This window comes from Microtus pennsylvanicus, chromosome 7 (genome assembly GCF_037038515.1).
Source record: "Microtus pennsylvanicus isolate mMicPen1 chromosome 7, mMicPen1.hap1, whole genome shotgun sequence".
Lineage (NCBI taxonomy): Eukaryota > Metazoa > Chordata > Mammalia > Rodentia > Cricetidae > Microtus > Microtus pennsylvanicus.
In genome coordinates this window covers 32,545,453-32,571,053 of record NC_134585.1, presented here as the reverse complement: position 1 = coordinate 32,571,053, position 25,601 = coordinate 32,545,453, and the positions used below count along the sequence as shown (strand labels likewise).

The 25,601-nt window shown below is 37.2% G+C and overlaps 1 protein-coding gene across 5 annotated transcripts in view; it reads right to left on the bottom strand.

Annotated features, from left to right (window-relative positions):
• Tsga10 (testis specific 10) overlaps window positions 1-25,601 on the bottom strand; it is a 98,238-nt gene that overhangs the window by 7,559 nt on the left and 65,078 nt on the right. For all 5 annotated transcript variants that reach the window (XM_075980404.1, XM_075980401.1, XM_075980403.1 and 2 more), the window contains 4 exons: window positions 23,783-23,951; window positions 21,275-21,385; window positions 18,880-19,065; window positions 7,097-7,306 (listed from right to left, as the gene is read on the bottom strand). In XM_075980404.1, the coding sequence (XP_075836519.1) occupies window positions 7,097-7,306; window positions 18,880-19,065; window positions 21,275-21,385; window positions 23,783-23,951 (676 nt within the window). The remainder of the gene's footprint in view (window positions 1-7,096; window positions 7,307-18,879; window positions 19,066-21,274; window positions 21,386-23,782; window positions 23,952-25,601) is intronic.

Here is a 25,601-nt window from a genome sequence, read left to right as displayed (position 1 = left end):
TTCCTGAGTTAGTAAATGAACTCACACAAATTGAGGAATGAAAAATAATGATCATAAATTTTTCAAAAGAAGAAATACAATTAAATAGCAAATGCATGGGAAAAAAGGAAACTCTGTTCCAGTTCACTTTCTGTGGCTGTGATAAACACCACGACCAAAGCCAACCTGGAGTGGATTCATCTGTCTGATTCATTCAAGTGACAGTGTTACTGAATGACATAGGAGCAGAAACCATGAGGAACGCTGCTTACTGGCTCTCTCCTGTTCAGGCTCGGTCAGCTTCCTTATACAATCCGGGGCAACCTGCCCAGGAGTGTCACTACCCACTGTGGGCTGGGTCCTCCCACATCAATAATCATCACCTCTTTCTGGCCCCCACAGGCAACAGGCATGAAAGTGGTTTATAGACATACATGCAGGCAAATACCTGTCTTAGTCACTGTTCTGTTGCTGTGAAGAGTCACCATGACCAATGCAATTTATAAAAGAAAGCATTTGCTAACAGCTTCGGAGGATTAGTCCATGATCATCGTGGTGGGGAGCATGGTGGCAGGTAGGCAGGCATGGCACTGAAGCAAAAACTGAGAACTTATTCTGATCTAAAGATAGAAGCAGGGGAAACTGGGCCTGGTAGTGGGCTTTTGAAAACTCAAAGCCCATCCCAATGACATACCTTCTCCAATAAGGTCACACCTCCCAATACTTCCTAAAAAGTCCATCAACTAGGAACCAAATGTTCAAATTTATGAGCCTATGGGGGCCATTCTTATTCAAACCACAACACCAATACATACAAAATAAAAACAATTAAGAGAGGAAGAAAGGAAAAAAAAGAAAAAGAAAAGAAAGCAGAATGAGCAAAAAAGAATAATCCAGTAAGCAGTGTTCCTCCATTGTTTCTGGTCCAGGTTCCTGCCTTGAGTTCCTTTCCTGACTTCTCTTCACAATGGACTGTAACTTGGAAGCATAAGAGAAAATAACCTCTTTCCTCCTCTAAATTGCTTTTGGTCATAGTATTTATGGCAGTAACAGAAAAGCAAACCAGGAAGCCTTGCTAGTAGTCTAACATATAAAATGAAACAAGGTGCCATTTCCAGTTCAGAGTTTCCCACCCTGACACCCAACGTACCCTGACAAATACACTTTAATTTGAGTAACTCTGCTTATGGAGCTGCTCGCAAGTATTACAGGATGCTTAGCACTGTCCCTGATCTCTACTTACTAGATGCCAGCAGCATTCCCCACTCTGGTCATAACAACCCAAAAATACATCTAGATATTACTAAAGGTTTTCAGTTCAGTTTAAAGCCAACCAGACACTGTTCCAGACTGTCAAACTGGTAACTTTGTTGTCAGGATGACAACATGAAAAATACAAGAACAATCTTCTATAATTTGCTGACAAAACTACAAAATAAAGCAACACTTTCTGACAGCAATTTTATTGGGGTATTGTTAATATACCTTATAACTCATACACTTAAACTATTCAATTCAATAACTTCTAACATATTACTATTACCAAATATTAGTCATTGTCAAAATCTGTTAGAAAATTTTCATCCTTTCAAAATACATCCACAAAAATCTCAAAAATAGAGTTGCTTAAATAATATCTAAACGATGACACTGGTTGACATGATACTGTGAATTGAGGAAACCCCACAAGAACCCACCCTAAGAAACAAACACACTGACATATTATCCCATCTCAAATGGTCATCCCCAAACATATGTAGATATTAGCAACACCAAACAGGTTCAGTACAATGTGTGCATGTGCATATGTGTGTAACACAGAAACACCTATCATGCCACTTCATTTAAGCATCATACTGGAGTCCAAGGATGTGTTGAGAAATGTTCTCCTTATCTTCCAAAGGGTTACACATTTTTGTATCTGCATATCTTTAAGGGAATTCACACCCAAAGCAATCTAGGCCTCAATTTGCTTTCTGGAACTTTTCAAATTACTATTCAAGATTTATATTTGTTTAGAGGTTTATCCAGTGTGGTGGTTTAAAGAAAAATGGCCCCCATCGGTTCATAGTGACACTATTAGGAAATATGGCTTTGTTGGAGGAAGTGTGGCCAGTGTGTCTTAGTTTCTCTTCCTGCTGATTATCGATCTGGATGTAGAATTCTCAGATCCTTCTCTAGCACCACGTCTGCCTGCATGTCCCCATACTTCCTACCATGACAGTGTGCTTGAAAATGTGTGCGGGCTTAGGAGAGGAAAGAGAAAGATATAAGATACAGTCTTATATCTAAAAACATTGTTTTAAAATAATAAAGTCCTTAAAAAGAGGAGTAGAGTAATATAAAGGAAATAAGCCATGTAAAGATGGAAAATACACAGAGAGTCTGGATTATATATATTATTGTGTTGTCTTTAAAATTTTTGACTATTAAGAGACATTTGATTATGAAAGCTGATAGATTAAACCAACCTATATATTTTAAAAATATCTTGACTTTAGGGGGCTGGAGAGATGGCTCAGTGGTTAAGAGCATTGCCTGCTCTTCCAAAGGTCCTGAGTTCAATTCCCAGCAACCACATGGTGGCTCACAACCATCTGTAATGAGATCTGGTGCCCTCTTCTGGCCTATAGGCAAACACACAGACAGAACATTGTATACATAATAAATAAATAAATATTTAAGAAAGAAATAAAAAAAAGAAAAGAAAAAGATATTTTGACATAAAAATTTAAGTCAAAAGATGTTACTTTGGGAAAGAGGTTATGTATTTGTTTCCACAGGAAATGAGAGACTGTGAATTCATTCTGGGTTTAAAAAATTCAGCTTTGATAGAGGAAGACCTCTTGAAATATCTCCAGTGGGAGTACATGGTCCACATGATCCAACATCTCAGATTTCCTCTGTTGCAATTTCCTCTGATTTCTTTATTCAGAACAGCCTCAAGGAAAACTGACTGAGATGATTCAGTCTCACAGAATACTCCAGTCAGGACTTGATCATAATCCTAAATTTTCCCAGTGTCCCCCAAAGATTACTAGTACTCCCAATTGACAGGAAGTAGGCTAGAGAACTATGACCACAGTCCCAAAAATTGGATTATGGATGTTTGTTTATGGAGTTGGTTACAAATTGTTATTGGTCATAGTAAAAAAAAAGGCTAAATAAAATAGTTAAGTTCAGAGATCTCTTTCTAAAAGAAGGGGCATATGATATAGAAATAGGATAAAAGAATAAATTATTGACTCTATTTTAATCCAAAAGAACAGCTATTAATCTCAGGATATTTAACATTGGTATAGATTTTGGTTTATTGATACAAATTTAAAGTTAATTTTGTTATGCTGTATGTATATTTCTACTCTTATTTAAGGTATGGTGCTTATACAGCTCATTTAAAATGTAATGTATGATTAAAATACAGACTAATAGTATTCTATAAAAAGTCAACCTTATAGTCAAGTTAGGTATGTTTTCAAGGTCATAAACAGATATATTTAGATAAATGATCTTTAAACACTTCAATGATCTACAGAATATGGTATTTAAGATGTTTTAATAACATAAGGTTTTTATAGCAATAAGACACATCCTCTCCTGGCAGCACTAATGCACTTCAGAGAAGATCATGGCCATCAAAGAAACTCTGTATTGAGTTTGTTTTTGTTATGGAAAAAGCTAGCCCTGTGGGCAAAGAAACTGCCCTTGTCTCAACTGATGACAGTTATTGTCCAAACTGGACAAGCAGAATGCAAAAAAAAGGTGACTTTTGAACTTTGCCAAGACAAGGTAAGACAGTCCTTCAAAAGTGCCTTATATAGCACGAATTCTAATTGTTCTTAATAGTAAAAGCTTGAAGTCAGCTACCAGGGGGGAAACAGTATAGCCAGCCACTAGAGAAACCTTTTACCTCTACCAAATCCTCAGACCAAAAAGGTGATCTTTATGCTTAGAAGACTGTGTCCTATGCCTGACTACTTCAGACTGTACCTCAGACTGCATACTCAGACTGCAATGAGCTCCTGTCTCTTCCTGCCTTATATTCCTCTCTCCACCCAGCCATATCACTCTGTCTCCAGCCCCCTGGTGCTGGGATTAAATGCATGGGATCCCAAGTGCTGGGATTACTTTGTGTGAGATGTTTCTCTTTTAGACAGATTTAATCTCATGTAGCCCAGGGTGGTCTTAAACTAACAGAGATTCTTCTGCCACTGTCTCCCAAGTTCTGGGATCAAAGATGTGTGCCACCACTTCCCTGGCCTCTGGTGGCTTAGCTCTGCACTCTGATCTTCAGGTAAGCTTTATTTGTTAAAACACAAACAAAATGTTACTACACTGTTATTCACAGGAAAGTCTGTCAGACATGCTAGGCCTGTAGGCCAGAGTTGGATGACCCAGTATTAAAGAGAAACTTTAGGTGGCTCTCCAGATAGCTTGAGGTCCTTGTCATTTCACCCTTCTGGGGTTTTTGATTAAGTTGAAGACTAGATAGTTATATTTTTCTTTGGTTATGATAAAAGACAAATTAGGTATAAAACTTTGGAATCACAAAGATAAGATTGGTAATAGAGTATCTTCTCTAATTTTGCCAAATACAATAGACTATATATTGTAACTGTGATTCTTACCTGATAGTTTTTGTTGTATATAATCTTACTATGTTAAAGATAAAACCTTTCTTTTTAATTAGACAAAAAGGGGGAAATGCTGTGGGATAATCCTCTTTTACACTGTAAAAGTTTATCACTTGAATTGGTTTCATAAAACACTGACTGGCCAGTGGCCAGGCAGGAAGTTTGGGAAGGCAACCAAACTAAAGATGATAGGAAGGAGAATGGCAGAGTCACAAGACACCAACCAGTTGAAGAGATAGCAGGAGATAAATATGACATCCTAATAAGGTACCACTACATAGCAGAGCATAAATAAGGGATATAAGTTAACTTAAAATGTAAGATCTAGTTAGTAATAAGCATGAGCTATTGGCTGTGCATTTATAATTTATATTTAGCCTCTGAGTCAATTATTTTGGAAGTGGATGCTGGTTATTTGGAAACAGTTGGGTGGAAAAGAAACATCTGACTATATTCCCCATTGTTACTGGATCTTGAAATGATAAAATTACAGAAGTGAGGAACTGGTTAATGGCTCACAGAGGTTAAGAAGCATAAAGATAGGATACAGTAAAGAACTATGTAAATTCACAAGAGTGAAATATGATAGATTCTGCAATGGAAATTCTCTTGTTTTTTCCAGGATCAATGTTAATACTATAATTATATCAGGCTATAGTTTTGTAAGATGTAATCATTAAAAAAATCTAGGTAACAGGTACTCTGTATAATCTGTTAAATTAGATGTAAAAATATCACCTTAAAATCATAGATAGTCTCAGTTACCTTCTGCTGCTGTGGTAAGAGACCATGACCAAGGCCTCTTATAGAAGAAAATGTTTATTGGGGGCTTACAGTTCAGAGGTTAGAGTCTATGACCATCACAGTAGGGAACGCAGCTGCAGGCAGACAGGCATGATGCTAGAGCAGGTACTAAAGCAGGAGCTGAAAGCTCACATCCTTACAAGTAAGAGGCAGAAAGACTGCTAACTGGGAATGACATGGACTTTTGGCAACTCAAAGCCCATCCTGAATGACACACTTTCTCCAAAAAGGCGACACCTTCTAAACTTTTCCAAACAGTTTTTGAAAGCATTCAAACATATGAGCCGACAGTGACCACTCTCATTCAAACTAACACAGATTTTTTTTTAATCTCAATGTTTTTGACAACTGAAGAAGTATAAAAGTAGAGGTATGATCCTGGCATTTGACATTATGGCTTAGTAAGGAGATGAAGACACATACATAAATAGTTCAGTGTCACAGCAGTTAATGTCAGAAATTCTGTTGAAGTACTGTGGAAAGAGGAAGCTACAAAAAGTACAGTAAATATTTTTTAAATTAAATTGTTACAAAGCTTTACGCAAAGTTCTGCTAATGGCTATGATTTAAAACTTTAAGAAGATTACTATAGGATTGGGCTTTACTTGCAAGTGGCATGCTATTTTTATAAGCTATGGACTTATAACTACTGATACTTCAATTTTATATTATTTCAATTGATACAGTAACAAGCTAAGATTTTTCCAATTAGAAAACATCAAGTAAATTTTTAAATAAAAGGTGATTATCTCATTTTTAAGTTTTACAGTAGCAAATTAATCATTAAAAAGTTCATGGTGAAATCAAGAAATAATTAAGAATAAGTGAGGAGTTGAGCAGATGGTACTTCATTAAAAGATTAATAGTAGATTCTTATAAAATAAACTAGACTCATGATTCTCAAGTGCATCACAAAGGGTCGATTAACAAAATAAGAAATTTAACAAAATAAGGTTTAGTAATAACAAATAGCCAAGGTGGCCAAGGTTGGCTGATATTTCAGTATCTATACACTAAGAGCCAGATTCTATTTCTCCAGATTTATGTTCAGGCAGTTTTTCTTAAACATATCACACTGCTCACTAAAAACACTATTTTCATTCAAGAATCTACATGGACCTCTCCATCATTACCTCTGTGGGATGCCCCATCCACCAAAGTTCAGCTACTGCTGAATTCCTTATGGATACCTCCTATTTCTCTATTTATATCAAATTAATTATATGCCAATATTGGGAGCATGAGCCTGTACGGTTTGAATATCCCTAGTGTATGCACAAAGTAGATACAACCAACTGCATTACAACTTAAAAGACTACATCCAATTACTAGATCAATTTAGCTAGAAAGAATACCATTTAGTTTATAATTTAGCTGAGCAAGGCCCATGGTTTTCTGCTCACAGCTCTGTCAGTGTATTTTATAATTCTGACTAAACACAATCACAAACTACAAATTCAAAGGAAGATTTTGGGTTTTTTTTAATGTTCTTGAATTCTTTAGAACACAGCTGTCATAAATTAACCTTTTAAACTTTAAACATAAAATTTAAAAGCATAATAAAAACAAATTCAAAGCTAAAAGGCATACATATTTGATATAGTATTTTATAAAAACAAACCTCTTTTTCAAAATTATAATAATGCTCAAGTACTAGCAATTCTCGATGTATTACATACCATTTCAATTTCCTGATCTTTGGCAACCAGCTGTCGATTAAGAAGTTCTTTGCTCGAGTCAAGTTTAATGCAGAGCTCCCTTGTGGAAGACAGGTCTGCAAGTGCAGACACCTTTTCAAACTGAACCTTCTGAAGCTCCTCCTCCATCTTCACCAGAGACTTGTGTAAAGTTGAAATCTGGGATTTGTAAGAGCGCTCTGCATTTAAGTGCTGTAAGGACAAGACGATTATATATACAGATGTAAATATTTTAGCTGTAAGGTCATCAAGGACAACAAAATAGGGCAAATCTTTTAGCACTAGAATAGAGGACCTTGGGTGATATGGGTGCTGATAGGATACACGAAACATTCTGTGAGAGATAATTTGGAGCTTCAAGTTTAATTAATAAATCCTATGAGTAGTGTAAAAGATGTAACTGGGAAAAGAACTGTTTCCTATGAAAATGCCTGCAGGTTCAGTGCCAGTGTAATATATACAGTTTGGCCAATAGTTGTATCTGTTTGCACAATTTACATGGCCAACAAATGTTGCTGCTGCCAAAGACAAAATGGTAGCCACTGCCACGTTCAGAGAATATTTTCCAATTCTTGACTGACATATTTATATCAGTCATACTATCATAAAATGAGGACTGATCATTTTCTAGCACTAATACTTCTGAGAGAAAAAGCTCTGAGCAAGTACAAATTAAACACAACCAATTACGGAAAAAGCATATTTTAAAAGCCATGATATGAGATTCAAGTTACATAAATGCTTTCAAATGTTCAAAATAATTTCACTCCCCACACCTCCCCCCTTCAGGCATGATGCTTACGTAAGTGCACTGCCACCTACAGAGAAGTATTTGTTTGCTATAATGTGAAGATAACAGAACTGGGAGGCAAAGACTGTGTGTTCTTTAACAAGTGCTTTTACAAGTCTAAAGCACTAAAAATTGTTCCTGGCACATGTTATTTTTGCCGTAATTCAAGGTCCCCTTCACCCTCTTGATCTCCCTTCCTTCTGTAGTCATTCTTACTCATTCTTCACATCAACCTTCTATCCATCCAACTGTCCACCCACCCCTCACATCTTTCCAGAATACTCTGTATGCTATAGTAACTGTGCCTAGAGACAAAGTCAGTGGAAAGCAAAATTACTTCTGCTCTCACCAAGCTTTACTGTTGAGGGAGTCCTGTATTAATAAAATATGTTACAGATAGAAACACACTAAGAAACTATTTCTGGAAATAGCAGGGGAAAAAACCTGACCTACACTGAAATAATCAGAAAGTCAAGAAAGGCTTCCCTAAGTAAATGACTGAGCAGTGAGGAGACAAATAGCGAGAAGAAGCATTTCAAGCTGAAAAAGGCAAAGTGCCGCAGCTCTGTTTGGATGCAAGAATAATATGTTCCAATCACTGAGAGATGGCTGGTGTGCCTGGAGCTTAATGCTCACAGAGAAAAGTAATAGGAGATGCTTACAAAACACAGTGAAGCAGGTTTAGTAAGCTGTGATCTTCAATGGTGAGGGTGATGTAATCAGACTTCTAGGGTTTTGAATGATCACTCTGGATATTGTAGGTTCTACTAAGATGACTGAGTAAGCTAAGGAGAAAAGTCTCAAGATAAAACTGAAAAACAGAACATTTTGTTTTGATACAAGGTCTCACTCTGCAGTTCTGGCTGGCTTGGAACTCATTATGTAGACCAGACATAGACCATGCTGGCCTTGTACTCAGGAAGTTCCACCTGCCTCTGCTTCCCAAGTGCCACCATGTCCTGCAACATAACATTTTTATTAATTCTACATATGAGCTTACAGAGAAGAGAAAAATTCCCTCAAAGGAAGCAAAGCAATAGAAAAGTTTTCAGCTCAGCGATACAACACCTTATCTAGCAAACGTGAGATGATGGGTTTAATTGCAAGTAAAATACACACACACACACCAAATAAAAAGGACCATGACTGTAACATCTACATAATATGGGATTTTTGAATAATGTACTAAAAATTAAAAAAAGCCTCTAGGGGGAAAATCTACTCAGTCATACAGAAACCACTGAAAGTATATCTGGACCTGATCTTTGAATAAAAACACAATTTCTTCTGTGATAAACATAAACATTAATTCTGACTTGATTTTAGAATAGCACTTTATTCATCTCTATTTCTAAATGTTAGCATAAGATTTGTCCCCTGTTCAGTGATGACCTAGAGCCAAAATTACAAAAACAAACCCACCCTTCTGCAGGGATAGAACCACACTGAGACCACACAAAATTCCGTGGGGTGGAGGATTCTACTTAAGAAAAACTTCTAATATAGGAAGTCAATGGAGGATCAGAGCAACAGAGCAAGACCTCACTTCCAGAAATCCACATTACTGACCAAAATATTTTCACTGGCATGGCAAAATATACTGGAAAATACTAAAGACATTAAGAAAGAAATCTGAAAGAAAAAAGTAACACATGGAAAAAATAGGCACATTTGAAAAATAATTGAATAAAACTTCTCGAAAGAAAGGTGGTATCTATAATAAAAGCCTCAACAAAACTATCAAGAACAAACTAGAACTAATGAAAAGGGAAATGTGAACTAGAAAACAAGGTATAGAACACAAATATGCAGAAACTATGCAAAGACCAATCAACAAGGGAAAATGATTCAAGATACGCAAGAGTTGAGGGAACAGCAGAGTGAATTTGAAAACAGTAATGTTCAAGAAGTAATAGCTGAAAAATTTCCATAACTAATGAAAGCTTCAAGTACTCTGAATGAAACACAGGAAGAAAAATCCAAACTATCAAAGCCAGAGAGAACAAACCTAGGCACCTGATAGTAGATTCCAAACAATGAGAAAGAGAAGACTATAATAAGAACCAGTGGCAAAGGCAGATATCTGAGGAATAACAAGAATAAAAACAGACCTACTAACAAAAAAACCAGGGGTCACTATGTCAAAGATTTATTTTTATTTTTATCTATGTCTATGTGTGTATGTCTATGTATATGTACACTACAGGCATGCAAGTACCCCTTGAAGCCAGAAAAAGGCATCAAATTCCCCAAAGACAGTATTACCAGCAGTTGTAAACTGCCCAATGTGGGTACAGGAACCGAGCTTGGGTCCTCTGGAAAAGCAGCCTGCATTCTAAACTACTGAGTCATCTGTCTAACCTTATCAGGTTATTATTAAAGCTATAAAGAGAAATATTCTCAATCTAGAAATCTATGATCAGCTAAACTAACTCTCAAGACTATAGGTACACTAGCCATTTTAAAAAAGATGGAAAAAAATGAACACACTGGTTTCTGCAGGAAGGAAGGACAGAAGAGGAACTAAGTAATAAAGAACCAGAATACAAGAAGCAAGTGAACACAGGTCTTATAAGCCTATAGGTAGATGCAAACAGTACTGATCACAAGAGCAATAATAATTACTCATTGGAACATATAAGACAATGTGAAATTAAAATAGTGCATGAGAAGATCATGAAAATGTAAGGGAGGTGTGACAGAAAGCACAGGTGTGTGCTACTGAGCAGGATGTGGTCCTCATTAGACAAATATTCCTAGGGAGTTGGTCATATCAACAATTATAACTTTAACATCTAAAGGAAAAAATATAAAATGTGTAACTTTTATATAGATGAGCGGCGGCAGCCAAAAATGTGTAAAGAAAACAAATATGTAAGATAGAAAAATAGAAAGAAACAAAGCAATCATAATAAATGGAAAGCATGAAACAAGCAATGGTAAAACTAAATGTACTAGCAATGTAAAAGCTTATTAGTTAACAGAAAGATATTACAGGTTTTTAAAAATCAAACAAACTGGCTTTTGACACAGGCCTGTAATCTCAGGGATCAAGAGGCAGGAAGATTGAAAGTTCAAGGCTTGCCTGGACAACTTCACAAGCCTCTCTCAAAATAAAAAATAAGAAAAGGACTAGGGAATGAATCAGTGGTAGAGTGTTTGTCTAGGCTCAATTACTGGTAACATACACACACAAAAGGAATTCAAGGTTCAAGGAAAGCATGTGCATATCAAAATGGTCTCAGAAATATAACTTACAAGTGAATACAAAATAACACGCCAAACATGCAAAATTTCAGAAAAGATGGGTCCACAGCCAGAATGAACATGAATCATTGTAAACAAATATAAAATTGCAGAGATGACAGTACTAGAAGACAATATGAGGAGCATGCAGGGCCAACTCTGGGGGAGGCTATGTTGTATGGGTCTCAGCTTTCAATGTGCACCTGATCCTGAATGACTTCATCTTACATAGCAACAGCCTTGATCTGAGTAACTCCACTTGAAGCGCCAAGCAGGAGTGACTGTTGTGAACCATTCTTTATACTGTGTGATGATGTGTCACTGTGACAGGTTTAGTAAAGAGCTGAATGGCCATTAGCTAGGCAGGACTTCTGGGGTCAGAGAGCTCTGGGAGAGAAGAAGGAGGAGGAAGTAGGATGGGCAAATGGAGATGAGGTAATGGGTGTGGGAAAAAATGTAGATTTTAAAATATGGGCTAATTTAAGGTATAAGTAATAGTTGGGAACAAGCCTAAGTTAAGGTTGAGTTTTTATAATTATTGATAAGTCTCTATGTCATTATTTGTGAGCTGGAGGCCCAAGGAAAAATATGTTTACAAGTGACTCTACATTCTCTCCCTCTCTCTCTCTCCCTCTCCCTCTCCACGTGCGTGCGTGCGTGCGTGCGTGCGTGCGTGTGTGTGTGTGCGCGCATTCATAGCTGTGGAGGTAAGAGGTCAACATCAAGTGTATTCCTCAGTCATTTTCCATGTCATGTTTTAAGATGAGGTCTCTCACTGAACCTGGAGCTCACCAAATCAGCTAAATTGACTGGATACTGAGCTCCAGTGATCACACCAATGAACAAAGATATCAGAAACTATACCAATCATTATCAGAAATATCAGACTCCTAAGCCTATCAATCAAAGCACATGCAGCCTTACTGAAGAAGAAGGTCTTCTGACTTGTCAGTGATTTCTCATGAGTCTTGTACAGAAAAATTGCCAAAGCAAAGGACTCCTGTCTCTATCCCTGACCTGCACCTGAATCCTTCCCTGAGTAGCTCTGCACTCAGGCTAAGAAGATATCTTATCTGGTCCCCTAAAGGCTCTTCTGTGTCAGGTCTCTACCTCTGTCTTCAGATGTAAAGGTCTTTCTGATCTCTACAGTGTTTTAAACTCTTTTTGGATATTTTTGGATAATTATGTATAACCCATGTACATAAAATGTAAAGTGTAAAGTACTAATTACTTATTAGTAAACAAGAATGGAATAAAACAGCTTGTGGCTGCCATCAGCTAGCTACCAAACAAAATTGGTATTACTGGGCAAATAGCAACTAATAAAACTGACTTAGGTTGTGAATGTATTGTTATTCAATGAATTACGACATTGTGTAAAGACAAATGTGCTCATCTGTATTTGCCATCTAACACACTCAAGAAACACAAAAATCGCATCTATACAAAAGCAGAAAGAAAAGACTTAGAAAGATACAGAGTCTTCACACTCTGTGGAAGAGCATCAACTATACAAAAACAGAAAGAAAAGACTAGAAAGTTACAGAGTCTTCACACTCTGTGGAAGAGCATCAACTATACAAAAGCAGAAAGAAAAGACTTAGAAAGATACAGAGTCTTCACAATCTGTGGAAGAGCATCAACTATACAAAAACAGAAAGAAAAGACTTAGAAAGATACAAAGTCTTCACAATCTGTGGAAGAGCATCAACTATACAAAAACAGAAAGAAAAGACTTAGAAAGATACAGAGTCTTCACAATCTGTGGAAGAGCATCAACTATACAAAAGCAGAAAGAAAAGACTTAGAAAGATACAGAGCCTTCACACTCTGTGGAAGAGCATCAACTATACAAAAGCAGAAAGAAAAGACTTAGAAAGATACGGAGTCTTCACACTCTGTGGAAGAGCATCAGTGACCCACACACTTGTACTCTAAACTCCAGACTCTCGGAGGAAAGGTAAGGGGAAAATACTCAAGTAAATACTGGCCAAAGGTAATCTCAATGTGATGAAACCAAACAACTGTGAGTGTAAATTATTAAATAAAAGGATTATAAAGATCTACTATGCCATTAAATTAATGTCAATGAAATTAGAAAATTCCTGCACTAGAGAGATGGCTCAGTGGTTAAGAGCACTGTCTTCTCTACCAGAGGTCCTGAGTTCAATTCCCAGCAACCGCATGGTGGCTCACAACCATCTGTAATGAGATCTGGTGCCCTCTTCTGGCCTGTAGGCATACATGCAGACAGAATACTGAGAATATTGTATACATAATAAATAAATCTTTTTAAGAAAGAAATTAGAAAATTCCCAAAATGCACAAACTATTAAAATGAACACAAGAGAAATAGAACAGGCCCATAACAAAAAGAGTCTGACTAGAAATTTAGAAACTTCCCACCAAAAACAGGTTCAGGTGTCTTTAGCATTGAATCTACCAAACCTTTAAAGACTTGGGACCAATTATATACAAACTCTTACAAAAACTGGAAGCAAAGGGAACGTTTCCAAGTTATTATATACTAAAACCATACAGGTTGTCATAAGAAAAAATACTAGAAAACCAAATGTTAACACCAAAAAAGAATAATAATTATACATAATGATCAAGTAGGATTTCTCTTAGGGGTGCAAAATTATACTTGATACCATGCATAAAATTTAATCCAATATGGATCGAAGACATGAAAGAAATTGGGGTAGCTGGTTGTGATAGCTAATGTGTACATTGTATCTTTTAAAGATGATGGAAATGTTCAAAAGTGCTCATTTTTACAAGATCATAATTCTAAATATTCTAAATACCACAGAATATACTTAAAATATGAAAACTTTATGACATAGATATCATTCTCAATAAAGGTATTACAGAAAGCTGTAAATGTGTAAGGTTGCAAGCCTGTTGTGGTGGTACATGCCTATAATCTGGGAGACATAAGCAGGAATATCATGTGTTCAAGGTCAGCTTGAGCTATACACTGAGATACTATCTCAAAGAAAAGACAGAACCCATCACTTCCTCAGGGTGATGCTATTACTGCTAAATGGACACAATATCAAACTGCCTTCTAAGATATGTGCAGCTTTCAGTCCTCATCAGAGGAGTATCTCTGTGCAGTAGATAGTGGTCAAAGTACAGAGAATAACTGTCTGGAATGCTCAACCATAAGTGAGACATATATATCACACTCTTCCCTTAAAGCTCAGGAAACATCATGGAAGGGGGGAAGATACACACTTATAAAAATATTTCAGACTTACATTTTTAGAATGACTTGTGTTTTTAAATTGGCACATCATATTGATGGAATATAATACATGCATATAATATACAAGAATCAAATCAGGGTATCAACAGTTGAGTCTCCTTTGATATTAATTTCTGATATCAAACTCACTAGTCACTCACTGCTGAAAGCTACAGTAACTTAGAACACTGAGGAGTGTTATAAGCATCTCCCCTCCCCTGGCTGGACTCTGGAAACAATACCCACTTTTTCTCTACCCTTCCTTTCTTTCATCTGTCCCATCCTCTACAGAAGTTTAAATAAAAATATAGGAAAATGTCTTTTGGGTCATAGGACACTAAGGAATTTCTTAGAAAACATAAGATCATAAATCATATGGAAAAAGATTAATAATAATTCTAAGTACGTCTTTTTATCTGCAAGTAAATGAAAAGACAAGTTAACTATTAAATCTTCAAAAGGGCTGTAATCAAGAATATATAGAGGACTCCTGTCACTTGATATGGAAAACATAACTGAATAGAAAACAATGTATACATATTTAAGAAAAACTCATTTGATGGGCTGGAGAGATTGCTCAGGGATTGAGAGTACTTCCTGCTCTTCCAGAGAACTAAAGTTTGAATCCTAGCACCCACATGGCTGTTCACAACCAGCTATAATTTGTTCCAGAGAATCTAATGCCCTCTTCTGGCCTACATGAGCCCCATGTACTCATACACCCAGGCAAACACTCATGCACATAAATTTTTTTTCTAATTCTTTAAATTTTTGAAGAAAAATCCATTCAGAAACCCATCTAAAAAGAGCCGTAGTGGTCAAGAAACACTACACCCTGTCATTTGTTTCTCCATCAGGCATGTGCCACCTGCTTTTGAAACAGGCACATGTCAGCTTTTCGCTAAATTCCCAGCTTCCTGGTGCCGGGCTTCCAGAACTGGTTTTACTCCTGCTGAAGGAAAAGCCTCAAAATCTCAGCCATATTTGGAAGTAGTTCATTTTAAGAGGTCCCATATGTCCATTAAAATATTTTTAGAACACACAATCCTTTTAGCACAGAAGCTTGTTTAAAAAATATTTTGCTAATAATATATGGAAAGAAAATTTTCAAATTAATTTGTAATGCATACTGTTGTTTCTGAGAGTTTCAATTTATGCAGTGTTGTAGGATACACTCATCATTTAACTAAATAGTTTTTTTTAAGAAGCATAAAAAGACACTCAATTTCACTTATACATAAAACACAACTGTGGAAAAAATTAGAGGCTGATAATATTGAAAGTAGTATTTAAGCAAATGATAACCCATGGTTTCTGGCAAGAGTAAACTTTTAGAAGGCAGTTTGATAAACTAAGAAAAATTGTGTGTGTCTTAGATTCAGTATTTGCTTCCAGACATACACCTAAAGAAACAGAGCCAAGAGAAATAAAAAAGAATGTTTGTTACAGAACATTTTACTATAAAAAAGGGTGAAAATATAAATCCTTAATATGAGAATAATTTAAGCAAGAAAATATTTAAACAATTAATATATGTCACTGTTTGAAGTATGTGTGTAACAAAACAGATTTTAAAATTGTTACTGACCTTAAAATGGGTAGTTGCAAATAGATATTTAGTAGGTTTTATCACTTAAAATTATTTGCAGTGCCAGGGATGAATTAGGGCCTCCAAGTGTGCTAGGCAGGTACCTGACACAGACCCAGATCCCCAGGTCTGGTCAATGAAAACGTGCTGACTGTAGAGATGACTCACACTGAAGAGAAGTCTGACTTCCAGCACCCAACTCAGGCTGCTGACAGTCACCGGCAACTTCAATTCCAGGGCCTCCAACAGGCTCTTCTAATATGCACAAATATCCTCCTCCTCCCTCTTCTCACACATGCGCATGCGCACACAGTCTCACACATGCACAATTGAAAGTACAAATGAAATCGGAAAGGGAGAGAGGGAGTGAAAGGAGAGAGGTCTGGGAAGATAACTCAGTCAGTGAAATGCTTGCCATGCAAACATGGGGACCTGAGTTTGACCTCGCAGAAACTACACTTAAAAAGAAAAAACTAGGCCGGGCGGTGGTGGCGCACGCCTTTAATCCCAGCACTCGGGAGGCAGAGGCAGGCGGATCTCTGTGAGTTCGAGACCAGCCTGGTCTAAAAGAGCTAGTTCCAGGACAGGCTCCAAAACCACAGAGAAACCCTGTCTCAAAAAACCAAAAAAAAAAAAAGAAAAAACCAGGCATGGTGGATCACATCTGGGAAAGCAGAGACAGTCCTGGGGCTTGCTGCTAGCCAATCTAGATGAATTCCCAACTCTAGGTTCAAGAGACCCTGTCTCAAAAAAAAAAAAAAACAAATAAGGTAGAAAATGAAAATGATTGAAGGATACCAGATGTCAACCTCGGCCTCCACATATACATGCCAACACACTGACTTGTACACACAAATATACAAAACTGCCAGGCAGTGGTGGAGCACGCCTTTAATCCCAGAAGGTAGGTAGAGGCAGAGGCAGGTGGATCTCTGTGAGTTCAAGGCCAGCCTGGTCTACAAGAGCTAGTTCCAGGACAGGCTCCAAAACTACAGAGAAACCCTGTATTGAAAAATCAAATATATACATATGTATATATATGTATATATACATATGTATATATTTGAATGTATGTATACACACACACAAAACTGACTTGAAAACAGAAAACATTATATATCAATTGGTGCATAGAAAGAGTATGAAGTCATAAAAAGCAGCTAGAATAATATAAAATCTATATGCACACACTATGGGGGTGAAAAGTTGTAGTTTTAATGTCTGGTTTCTTTTCATTTATTTGTGTTTGTGTGTGTGTATGCGCGCACACACACGCCACATGAATGCTGGTATCCATGGAGGCCAGAAGAAGGAGTCAATCTACTGAATCTGGAATTACAGTTGGTAGGAGCCACTGCATGTTGCTCCCGGGAATGGATCTCAGGTCCTCTAGGTGATTAGCAAAAGTTCTCACCCCACTGAACCACTGCTCTTGCCTCTGATATTTTGTTTCTTTAAACAAAGATATATATAAGCAAGTGTGGCAATATGCTAATATTATTACATCTGCAGGACAGAAATAGATCTGTTTTATTATTTTTGATGGTGTTTTTTGATGTAAAGGTGAGATGATCTTTTGGGGTTCCTGATTCATGAAAGAGTCTGCGAGACATTCTGCAGGACACAACAGATAGTGACTGAACTGACTTTGAAATGTTCTGCTTCATGGAAATGTCTCTGGATACCATGGGCCTGTAAGCCGAAGATGGATGCCCCAACGGTACTGTCTAGGCAGCGAGATGTCTCTGTCATTTCTAGAGTTTGAAAGTTGCTTTTTTTCTTGTTTGCTTAGGTAATATTGTATCTTTCTAGAGTCTTTGATGGAGTTAAGAATAGTTAGTTATAGTTATAGTTTTCCTTAGTTATGATAAAGATTATTGTAATTTTTACTTGATAACTGTTTTGTTATATGTAATTATGCTATGTTAAAGTTAAAGCCTTCCTTTGTTTTTGTTTAAACAGAAAAAGGGGAAATGATGAAGGAAGGTCATTGGTTAAAAAAATAAAGAAACTGCTTGGCTGGCCCTCATAGGTTAGAACACAGGTGGGTGGAGAAAACAGAACAGAATGCTGGGAGGAAGAGGAAGTGAGCTCAGACTCCACAGCTCTCCTCTCGGGAGCAGATGCCTCAGAGAGAGACGCCATGCCCAGCTCCCAGGCAGACACATGCGATGAAGCTCCAACTCAGGATGGACATAAGCTACAATCTTCCCGGTAAGCGCACCTTGGAGTGCAACACAGATGATTAGAAATGGGCTAAATTAATATGTAAGAATTAGCCTAGAAGAGGCTAGATAGAATTGGGCCAAGCAGTGTTTAAATGAATACAGTTTGTGTGTTGTTATTTCGGGCATAAGCTAAGTGCTGGGGATGCAGCCCCGCCGCTCCTATTACTACAAATGGCGCCCAACGTGGGGCTCGAACCCACGACCCTGAGATTAAGAGTCTCATGCTCTACCGGCTGAGCTAGCCGGGCATGGCGTCTCTCTCTGAGGCATCTGCTCCCGAGAGGAGAGCTGTCGAGTCTGAGCTCACTTCCTCTTCCTCCCAGCATTCTGTTCTGTTTTCTCCACCCACCTGTGTTCTAACCTATGAGGGCCAGCCAAGCAGTTTCTTTATTTTTTTAACCAATGACCTTCCTCCATCAATTTTTCAAAAATTTTATTCTTTTTGTTTGAAACAGTTCCCAATTTAAGAAAAAAAAGCCAACAATCATTCTGGTTGCAGGTACCTAAAAGAACCAAGGTGGATAGGAAAATAACAGGCTATAATTTACAGTGCATTACATAATTAAACTGCTTGTCAATATATTAAACTTATGAAAAGCCAAAGAAAGCTCCCTTAAATATGATACAGGATGTGCTGTAAGCACATTTCAACAAACTTACTTGCTCAACCTCTCTGTTAAGGGCATCAACTTTTTCTTTTAGTCTGTTGCCCTCTGCTTCAGCAGTGATAAGTTCCAATTTGAGGGCATTGTTATCTGCCTCTAATTGACGGGCTTTATTTTCCCAGTTTTCAGCATCTTCATTGGCTTTTCGAAGTTGTTCCATTATTTGCCGGTTCTCAGATTCCTAAAAAGCAAATCTCGGGTATTATTGTCAAACTTTAAAGGTAACTAACATAAAGTGTTTATTGAACACTGTATCTGGACCCCTGGGAAATCACCAACGAATAATCTTGAAGAGATCCTACTTACCCTAACCTAGAAAGATGGCCATCCTGTTAGGAACATAAAGAAGTGCTATTCCACCTGCTCCACAGGTACCCACTCAGGAGAGTGTCCTTATCTTCAGGACTTGGACAAAATGTTCTTGTGCTTCTTAAGAGAGTCTTACCCTGTGACTGTTGGCCAACTCCAGCGGCTCTGAGCTGCTAACCTCATCGGCATTCCCTTGCTCTCCACCACTTTATGGAGGTGTACTGGCCAGAGTTTCTGCATTCTTTCATATGGTTAAGCGTCAATTTCTGATAAGATTTATTATTATTATTTTTAACTGTGTGTGTATGTGCACGTGCATGTTGAGTGCTGATGCCATTGGAAACCAGAGGTTTGGGGTCCCCTGGAGTTGACTTGGGTTCTGGACACTGAACTTGGATCCTCTGAACTAAGAGTGCTCTTCACCTCTAAGCCACATCTTGAGACCCTGAGGCTTAATTTTCTTGGTCACAGACTATAATCTCTTTTTGGCTTGCTTCTATTAAGTTGTCAGAAACTGCTCAGAAGTAAACTATCAAATGTATGCTAATCATATAACTCGTGTAGAAGTTGCACATACAGTACAGGATTGTTTGGGCAGTGCACGGATTGGATCTAGGACTTTGTACATGCTAGGTAAGTATTTTACCACTGAGCTGTATCTACATTTGTTGGAACTAGATTTTTTTTAATCGTCAAAGTGATACCATAAATGAATTAGTTTAAGTAGGACTTGCTTTCTATAGGGAAAAATTCAGTTCCATAAATAATATACTATGTTAAATAGCCATTAATAACTACTTCAAAATCATATATTAGGGGCTGGAGAGATGGCTCGGCAGTTAAGTGATTATACTGCTCTTGTAAAAGACCCAAGTTTGATTCCTAGCCACCATGTTGGGCAGCTCACAACTTCTTGTAGCTCCAGCTCGAGGTAGATCTAGTCTTTTCAGGCACCTGCACTCATGTACAGACACATACACACTCACATAGAACACATGCACAGAAAGAATAAACTTTAGTACTGTGGTTTGCCTAACTTGCTCTTTAAACTTCAGTTATAATTTCACTAATATCAGGAACATTGTCCTTCTTGTTAATACTATATTTCTCTATCAGAAATCCTGAGCTAAATGAAATAACCAAATTACAACAAATTAACACCCCACCCTTTCTAATCAAATGTATGTTCTCCCAGTTAAAATTACCTACTAGTAAGAAACTGATTATGACCCAGTTAATATTGCCATCTTGTGGCTTTAGATTTAAAAAGATCTTTTCCCTGTCTATTGCACTAAAGTTCTTCCTCTCAAGACTCAGAAGTTCCAAAGCTCCTGAAGGTGATGGGAACAACCTAGGAGTCCTAAGAATGTTTTACCTTTCTAAGTCCTTAAAAATGCATTTATGTACACTATGAGCAAAGGTTCAGAATATGTTGGTATACAGATATTAAATTATATGTTAACTAAAATAAGCCATTGAGGGAAGTAAAGTTTCTACTCACGCTTTTAGTCTTGTGTCAATAACACCACATCTATGATAATGATACATTATACTAACATAGACATTTTATCTGATGTACTTAGATAAAATTGTCCTGAGACAAACTGTGCATTGCAGAGCTGACACACGCATCTACATTTGGGGATCTCTGAAGTCTCTCTCACACACACACACACACATGACTGGTCAAATAGTGACTAAAATATGCAAATTGTTCTAAGAAACAGGTGGTTTAATAACAGTGTGATCCATTCTGCCCTGTCAAACAGTCAGGATAAGCCACTTTTGTCAGTTTTAACAGAAAATGCAGCATTTTGTGCCCCATGTTCTTCAGTTACGAAGAATCTACTTGCCTTGAGAGTGTACTGTGAATTCAGCACACTGAAATATACAAGTTCTTGAGTGATCTTTTGGGACAGATGATTCTAAAAGTATATAGTTAATTTGTCACAGTCAAAACTATAATATTTGATTAAAGAAAGACTTGATTCACTAGTCTGATGAGTGTAATAGATCACTAAGTTAAGTCTTATGAAAAATTGGAGGTACCATGAGCAAGGAAAAAAAATGTGCATTTGTACCTCTGACTTTAATATGTTCTTCAGCTTGTTAACCTCCAAATTTGTATCCTGGACCTTCTGTTTTATATCATTGAGTTCATTATGAGTATCATTCAATTTCTTGGACAGTGCCTATGGAAAAAAGATAGCTAGATTTGACTATAATAAATAAAAATTTCTATATATAAGAACATGTAGACTTTAAATATTTGAAACTGATGATTATATAAAATTAATATAACAATGATATAAACACATATGTGAAAGTGGTAAAGGAACAGAAGCCCAATAGAAAACAGGCAAAGAATCCAGAGAGACAAGATATCATAAGGGGCATAAGTTGGTAACACTAAAATAAACTTCACTAGTAACCAAAGATATGCTAATTAAGACAATGGGATAGTGTTTTGTCTATCAAGTTAATGAAGAGTTAAAGCTTCAACTGTGCTAAGGAATGGGTATTTCCATGTATTATTTACTGTAAACAAAATTTTCACAAAGAAACTCTGTGAATCATTAACACAGAAATGTATTTAGGCACTTTCAAATATTCATAAAAATGAAGAAAGACATTCTCTGTATTTGAAATATAAAACATTCTATTTACAATTGTAAATTGCTATGAAATCAGAAAAATACATGTTAAAAGTTAATATAACACTAACTAGATGGTAAAGACACCTGAAGATATTTAGTTTTCCTTTTCTCCTTTAAGAAAAAAAAGTTCTATAATGAACTTATATTTCTGTTTAAAAGATGTGATATTAAGAATAAAGCTTCCTAAAGTTTCAGTCTATAGTTTACAGAAAAACTAGCAACCTTTCTTATATGACCCAAAGGAAGAAAAAAAAACTACCTTGGAACATATGTAGATTCTTTTGATGCCAATTTTTTTCTGGTGGCCAATCATAATTATGCAGTTTAACAAAGCAGGAAAATTTATATCGTCACAAGCTAGTAAGTGGCATTCTGGACACAATAGTAAACGTCTCATTTACCATTCAGTTTTACAGATTATAAGATTCATGAAATTTTCTGGGCAATACTGGCACATGCCTTTAATTCCAGCACTTGGGAGGCAGAAGCAGGCTAATCTCTGTAAGTTGGAGGTCAGCCTGGTCTACAAGAGCCAGTTCTAGGACTCCAAAGCTACAGAGAAACCCTGTCTCAAAAAACTTTTAAAAAATTCATGGAATTTAAACTACATGATAGTATAATCTAGCAAGAAGAGCTAACCCCATGTGAGCCTTAAATACCTGGTTCTTCACATAGAAAGGACATGGTATAAAGTAGCACAGTTTTTATTCCACTAACATTTAAAAAGTATTTGTAAAGGCAGTGTGGTAATTTGGATGACAATGCCCCCCATAGGCTCATGTGTTTGAATGCTTGTCCCCAGCTAGTGGAACTGTTTGAAAAAGGTTGGGAGTGTGGCCTTGTTGGAGAAGGTATGTCAATGGGGATGGGTTTTAGGTTTCAAAAGCCCTTGCCAGGACCAATCTTGTCCTCTCTACCTGCTGGCTGTGGATCAGGATGTAAGCTATTAGCTATTAGATCAGGATGTAAGCTATTAGACCATGCCTGCCTGCCTGCCTGCCTGTTACTACCCTCTCTTCCATGATGAACTCTGAAACTGTAAGAAAGGCCCCCAATTAAATACTTCCTTTTATTAGTTGCCTTGATCATGGTGTTTCTTCACAGCAATAGAACAGTAATTAAGACAAACAGTATTACAATTTTGAATTTCTATGAAATAAGCAGAAGTGTATATTAAATGTCAATAGTAACTGTAACTCAAGTATCCTGAACTGACCTCAAATTGATTTGCAGCCAAGGATGACCTTGGGCTTCTGGTCCTCCTGCTTCTACCTCCTGAGTGCTGGGACTAGAGGCATCCAGCACCACACCTGGTTTTGTATTGTTACAGGAATCATGTCTGCTTAACAAACAAACACCCTACTAACTGAGATACATCATCAGCCTCTTTCATTTGGCTTTCTATTTTTTTCAAAAATAAAATGTTTTTTAAAACATTTTAAAAAGTTCAACTTGAAATAATAGTATTGTAAACAAAGACTGTCAGACTAAAATAGACTTTGCCTTACAAAGTCAAAAGTAGAATTTCCCTAAAAAAGTATCATAGTGCTAAAAAGATACCAAAACTGTACCATAGTCTACATAGAATATTTAAATACAAAAGTTTGTAGTCCACTATAAATAGGCCCATTTTAAAATTTCTCATAGCTTTTAATCCTCGTTTGTTTTGTTTAATTCAAATACTTACCCTTTGGTATGGCAGTTTTTCTAAGGTTTAAAACAAATCCATAATATTCCCATTCCTTTCTCTTTAATAGCTAATACTTTATGTCTGAGAATTTCATCTAGAAATTATATGACATAATCTGTTATAAAAGTAAAAAACAAGAATTGCTAGTTGCAGAGTCTGCTTTTCTACAGGATGAAATGAGGACTGTGCCTCAGAAGAAATACATTTTTTTCTTCTCTCAAAGAGTCTGGGAGCAAGTATACCTGGTTTTCTTGTTTGGCTTTGCTAAACTGTTCTTGAAGGTTGTCATTTTCATGAGCCAAGATATCTCTTTCCCTGGCAATCTGACCCAGTTCGTCATTTGTTTCATCCAATTGCCGGCGCATTCTGGAAATATCTTGTTCACACATAATTAGGGCTTCAGTAGACTGTCTATTCCACAAATCAAATAGTACATAAGAAGAGATATTTTACTGAAATAGAATAACAAATTCTCACAAGACAGAAGATGGACAGTTAGAATGAGAACCAAAGGTTTGAAAATGTGTACATTTAAAGGAACCACTACAAAGAGCACATTTACAGTTTCACTATGAAAAGTGCACTAAGTAGATATAAGTCACTGATGTACCTGTACCTCAAAATCCCCAACACTTAACAGGAAGGCCTTCTTCACACTTCTAGCTATTATGACTGACTCTCCTCCTGCAGAGTCCTCTCCTCTGTGCTCTGAAGAGTTGTTTTTAGAGCGAATACCTCATCCTTCTCTTTTTAGCCCTACTTTTCAGAGAAACCCTTGTCATGTCCACGACTCCTAAACGATTCTTAATTTTCAACTCAACAAGGATTTAAAATATAAGAGACACGCCCTCCTGTGTCTGTGAGAGTGGCCCCAGAGAGGGTTAAGTGATTGGGTGAGACCCATTCTCAAAGAGGACAGTATCTTCCAGTAGGCTTTCCAAAGGCCAGCAGTGTCAGAGAAGGAAAGTCAGTGCACACACTACCTGCCCTTCTGAGCGCGCACTCATGCCTGCAGCCTCCCTCCCTCCTCTACTGCCATCACACTTTTATCACTGCCTCCTTCCAATACGATCTCAACATTAGTGGCTCTGCAGGGAGTTCCAGGCCTCCAGCACCAATCTGGTGAGGCATCCAGTGTCTTGGGGTGGGTAGGTGCCAAGTTCCATGCCCTTCTGGTACATAGACTGCCATTTCTGGAACACTCAGCTCCTAGCATGTGAGGCAATTTCCCTTTAATATACATATATACATTCTATTGGTTACACTCCTCTACAGCAGTGGTTCTCAACTTTCCTAATGTTGTTAACCCTTTAATACAGTTCCTCAAGTTGTGGGACCCCCCAACCATACAATTATTTCATTGCTATTTCATAACTATGATTTTGCTACTATTATGAATTATAATGTAAATATATGATATGCAGCATATATGATATGCTATATGTGTGGGTCATGGCCCAAAGGTTGAGAACCACTGCTCTAGCAAACCCTGCCTAATAAAGGTTTTGATATCAGGAATGATTGTAAAGAAACAGAACTGTAAACATGAATTTCCTTAAAGGGACTGGTGCTAACCAAAGCTGGCTCTTACTATGTTGGATTACTTACATTAGGGGGAAAAAACAGCATTTTGTCCTATTGAAACCTATTTGTTCTGCTTATAGATTTACTTTTCCTGCATATAATGCTTACAAAATGCCTATCCTCTTTTGTAGTATTCCACACAGCAATACTTCAGACCAGGGAATTTATTTGACAGCCAAAGAAATTCAACAGTTGGCTTATGCTCATGGAATCCACTGGTCTTACCTTGTTCCCAACCATCCTGAAGCAGCTGGCTTGACAGAGCAGTGGAATAGCCTTTTAAATATGGAGTTCTAGCACCAACTATGTGGCAACAGCCCAGAGGGCTAGGGGTGTATATGTTCTGAATCAGTGTCCAGTATATGGTACTATCTCCTTGAGTCAGGACTCATGGTCCGAGAATTAAGAAATGGAAATGAGAGTGGGACCACTCACCATCATCCCTACTGATCCACTGAAGAATGTCTGCTCTCTATT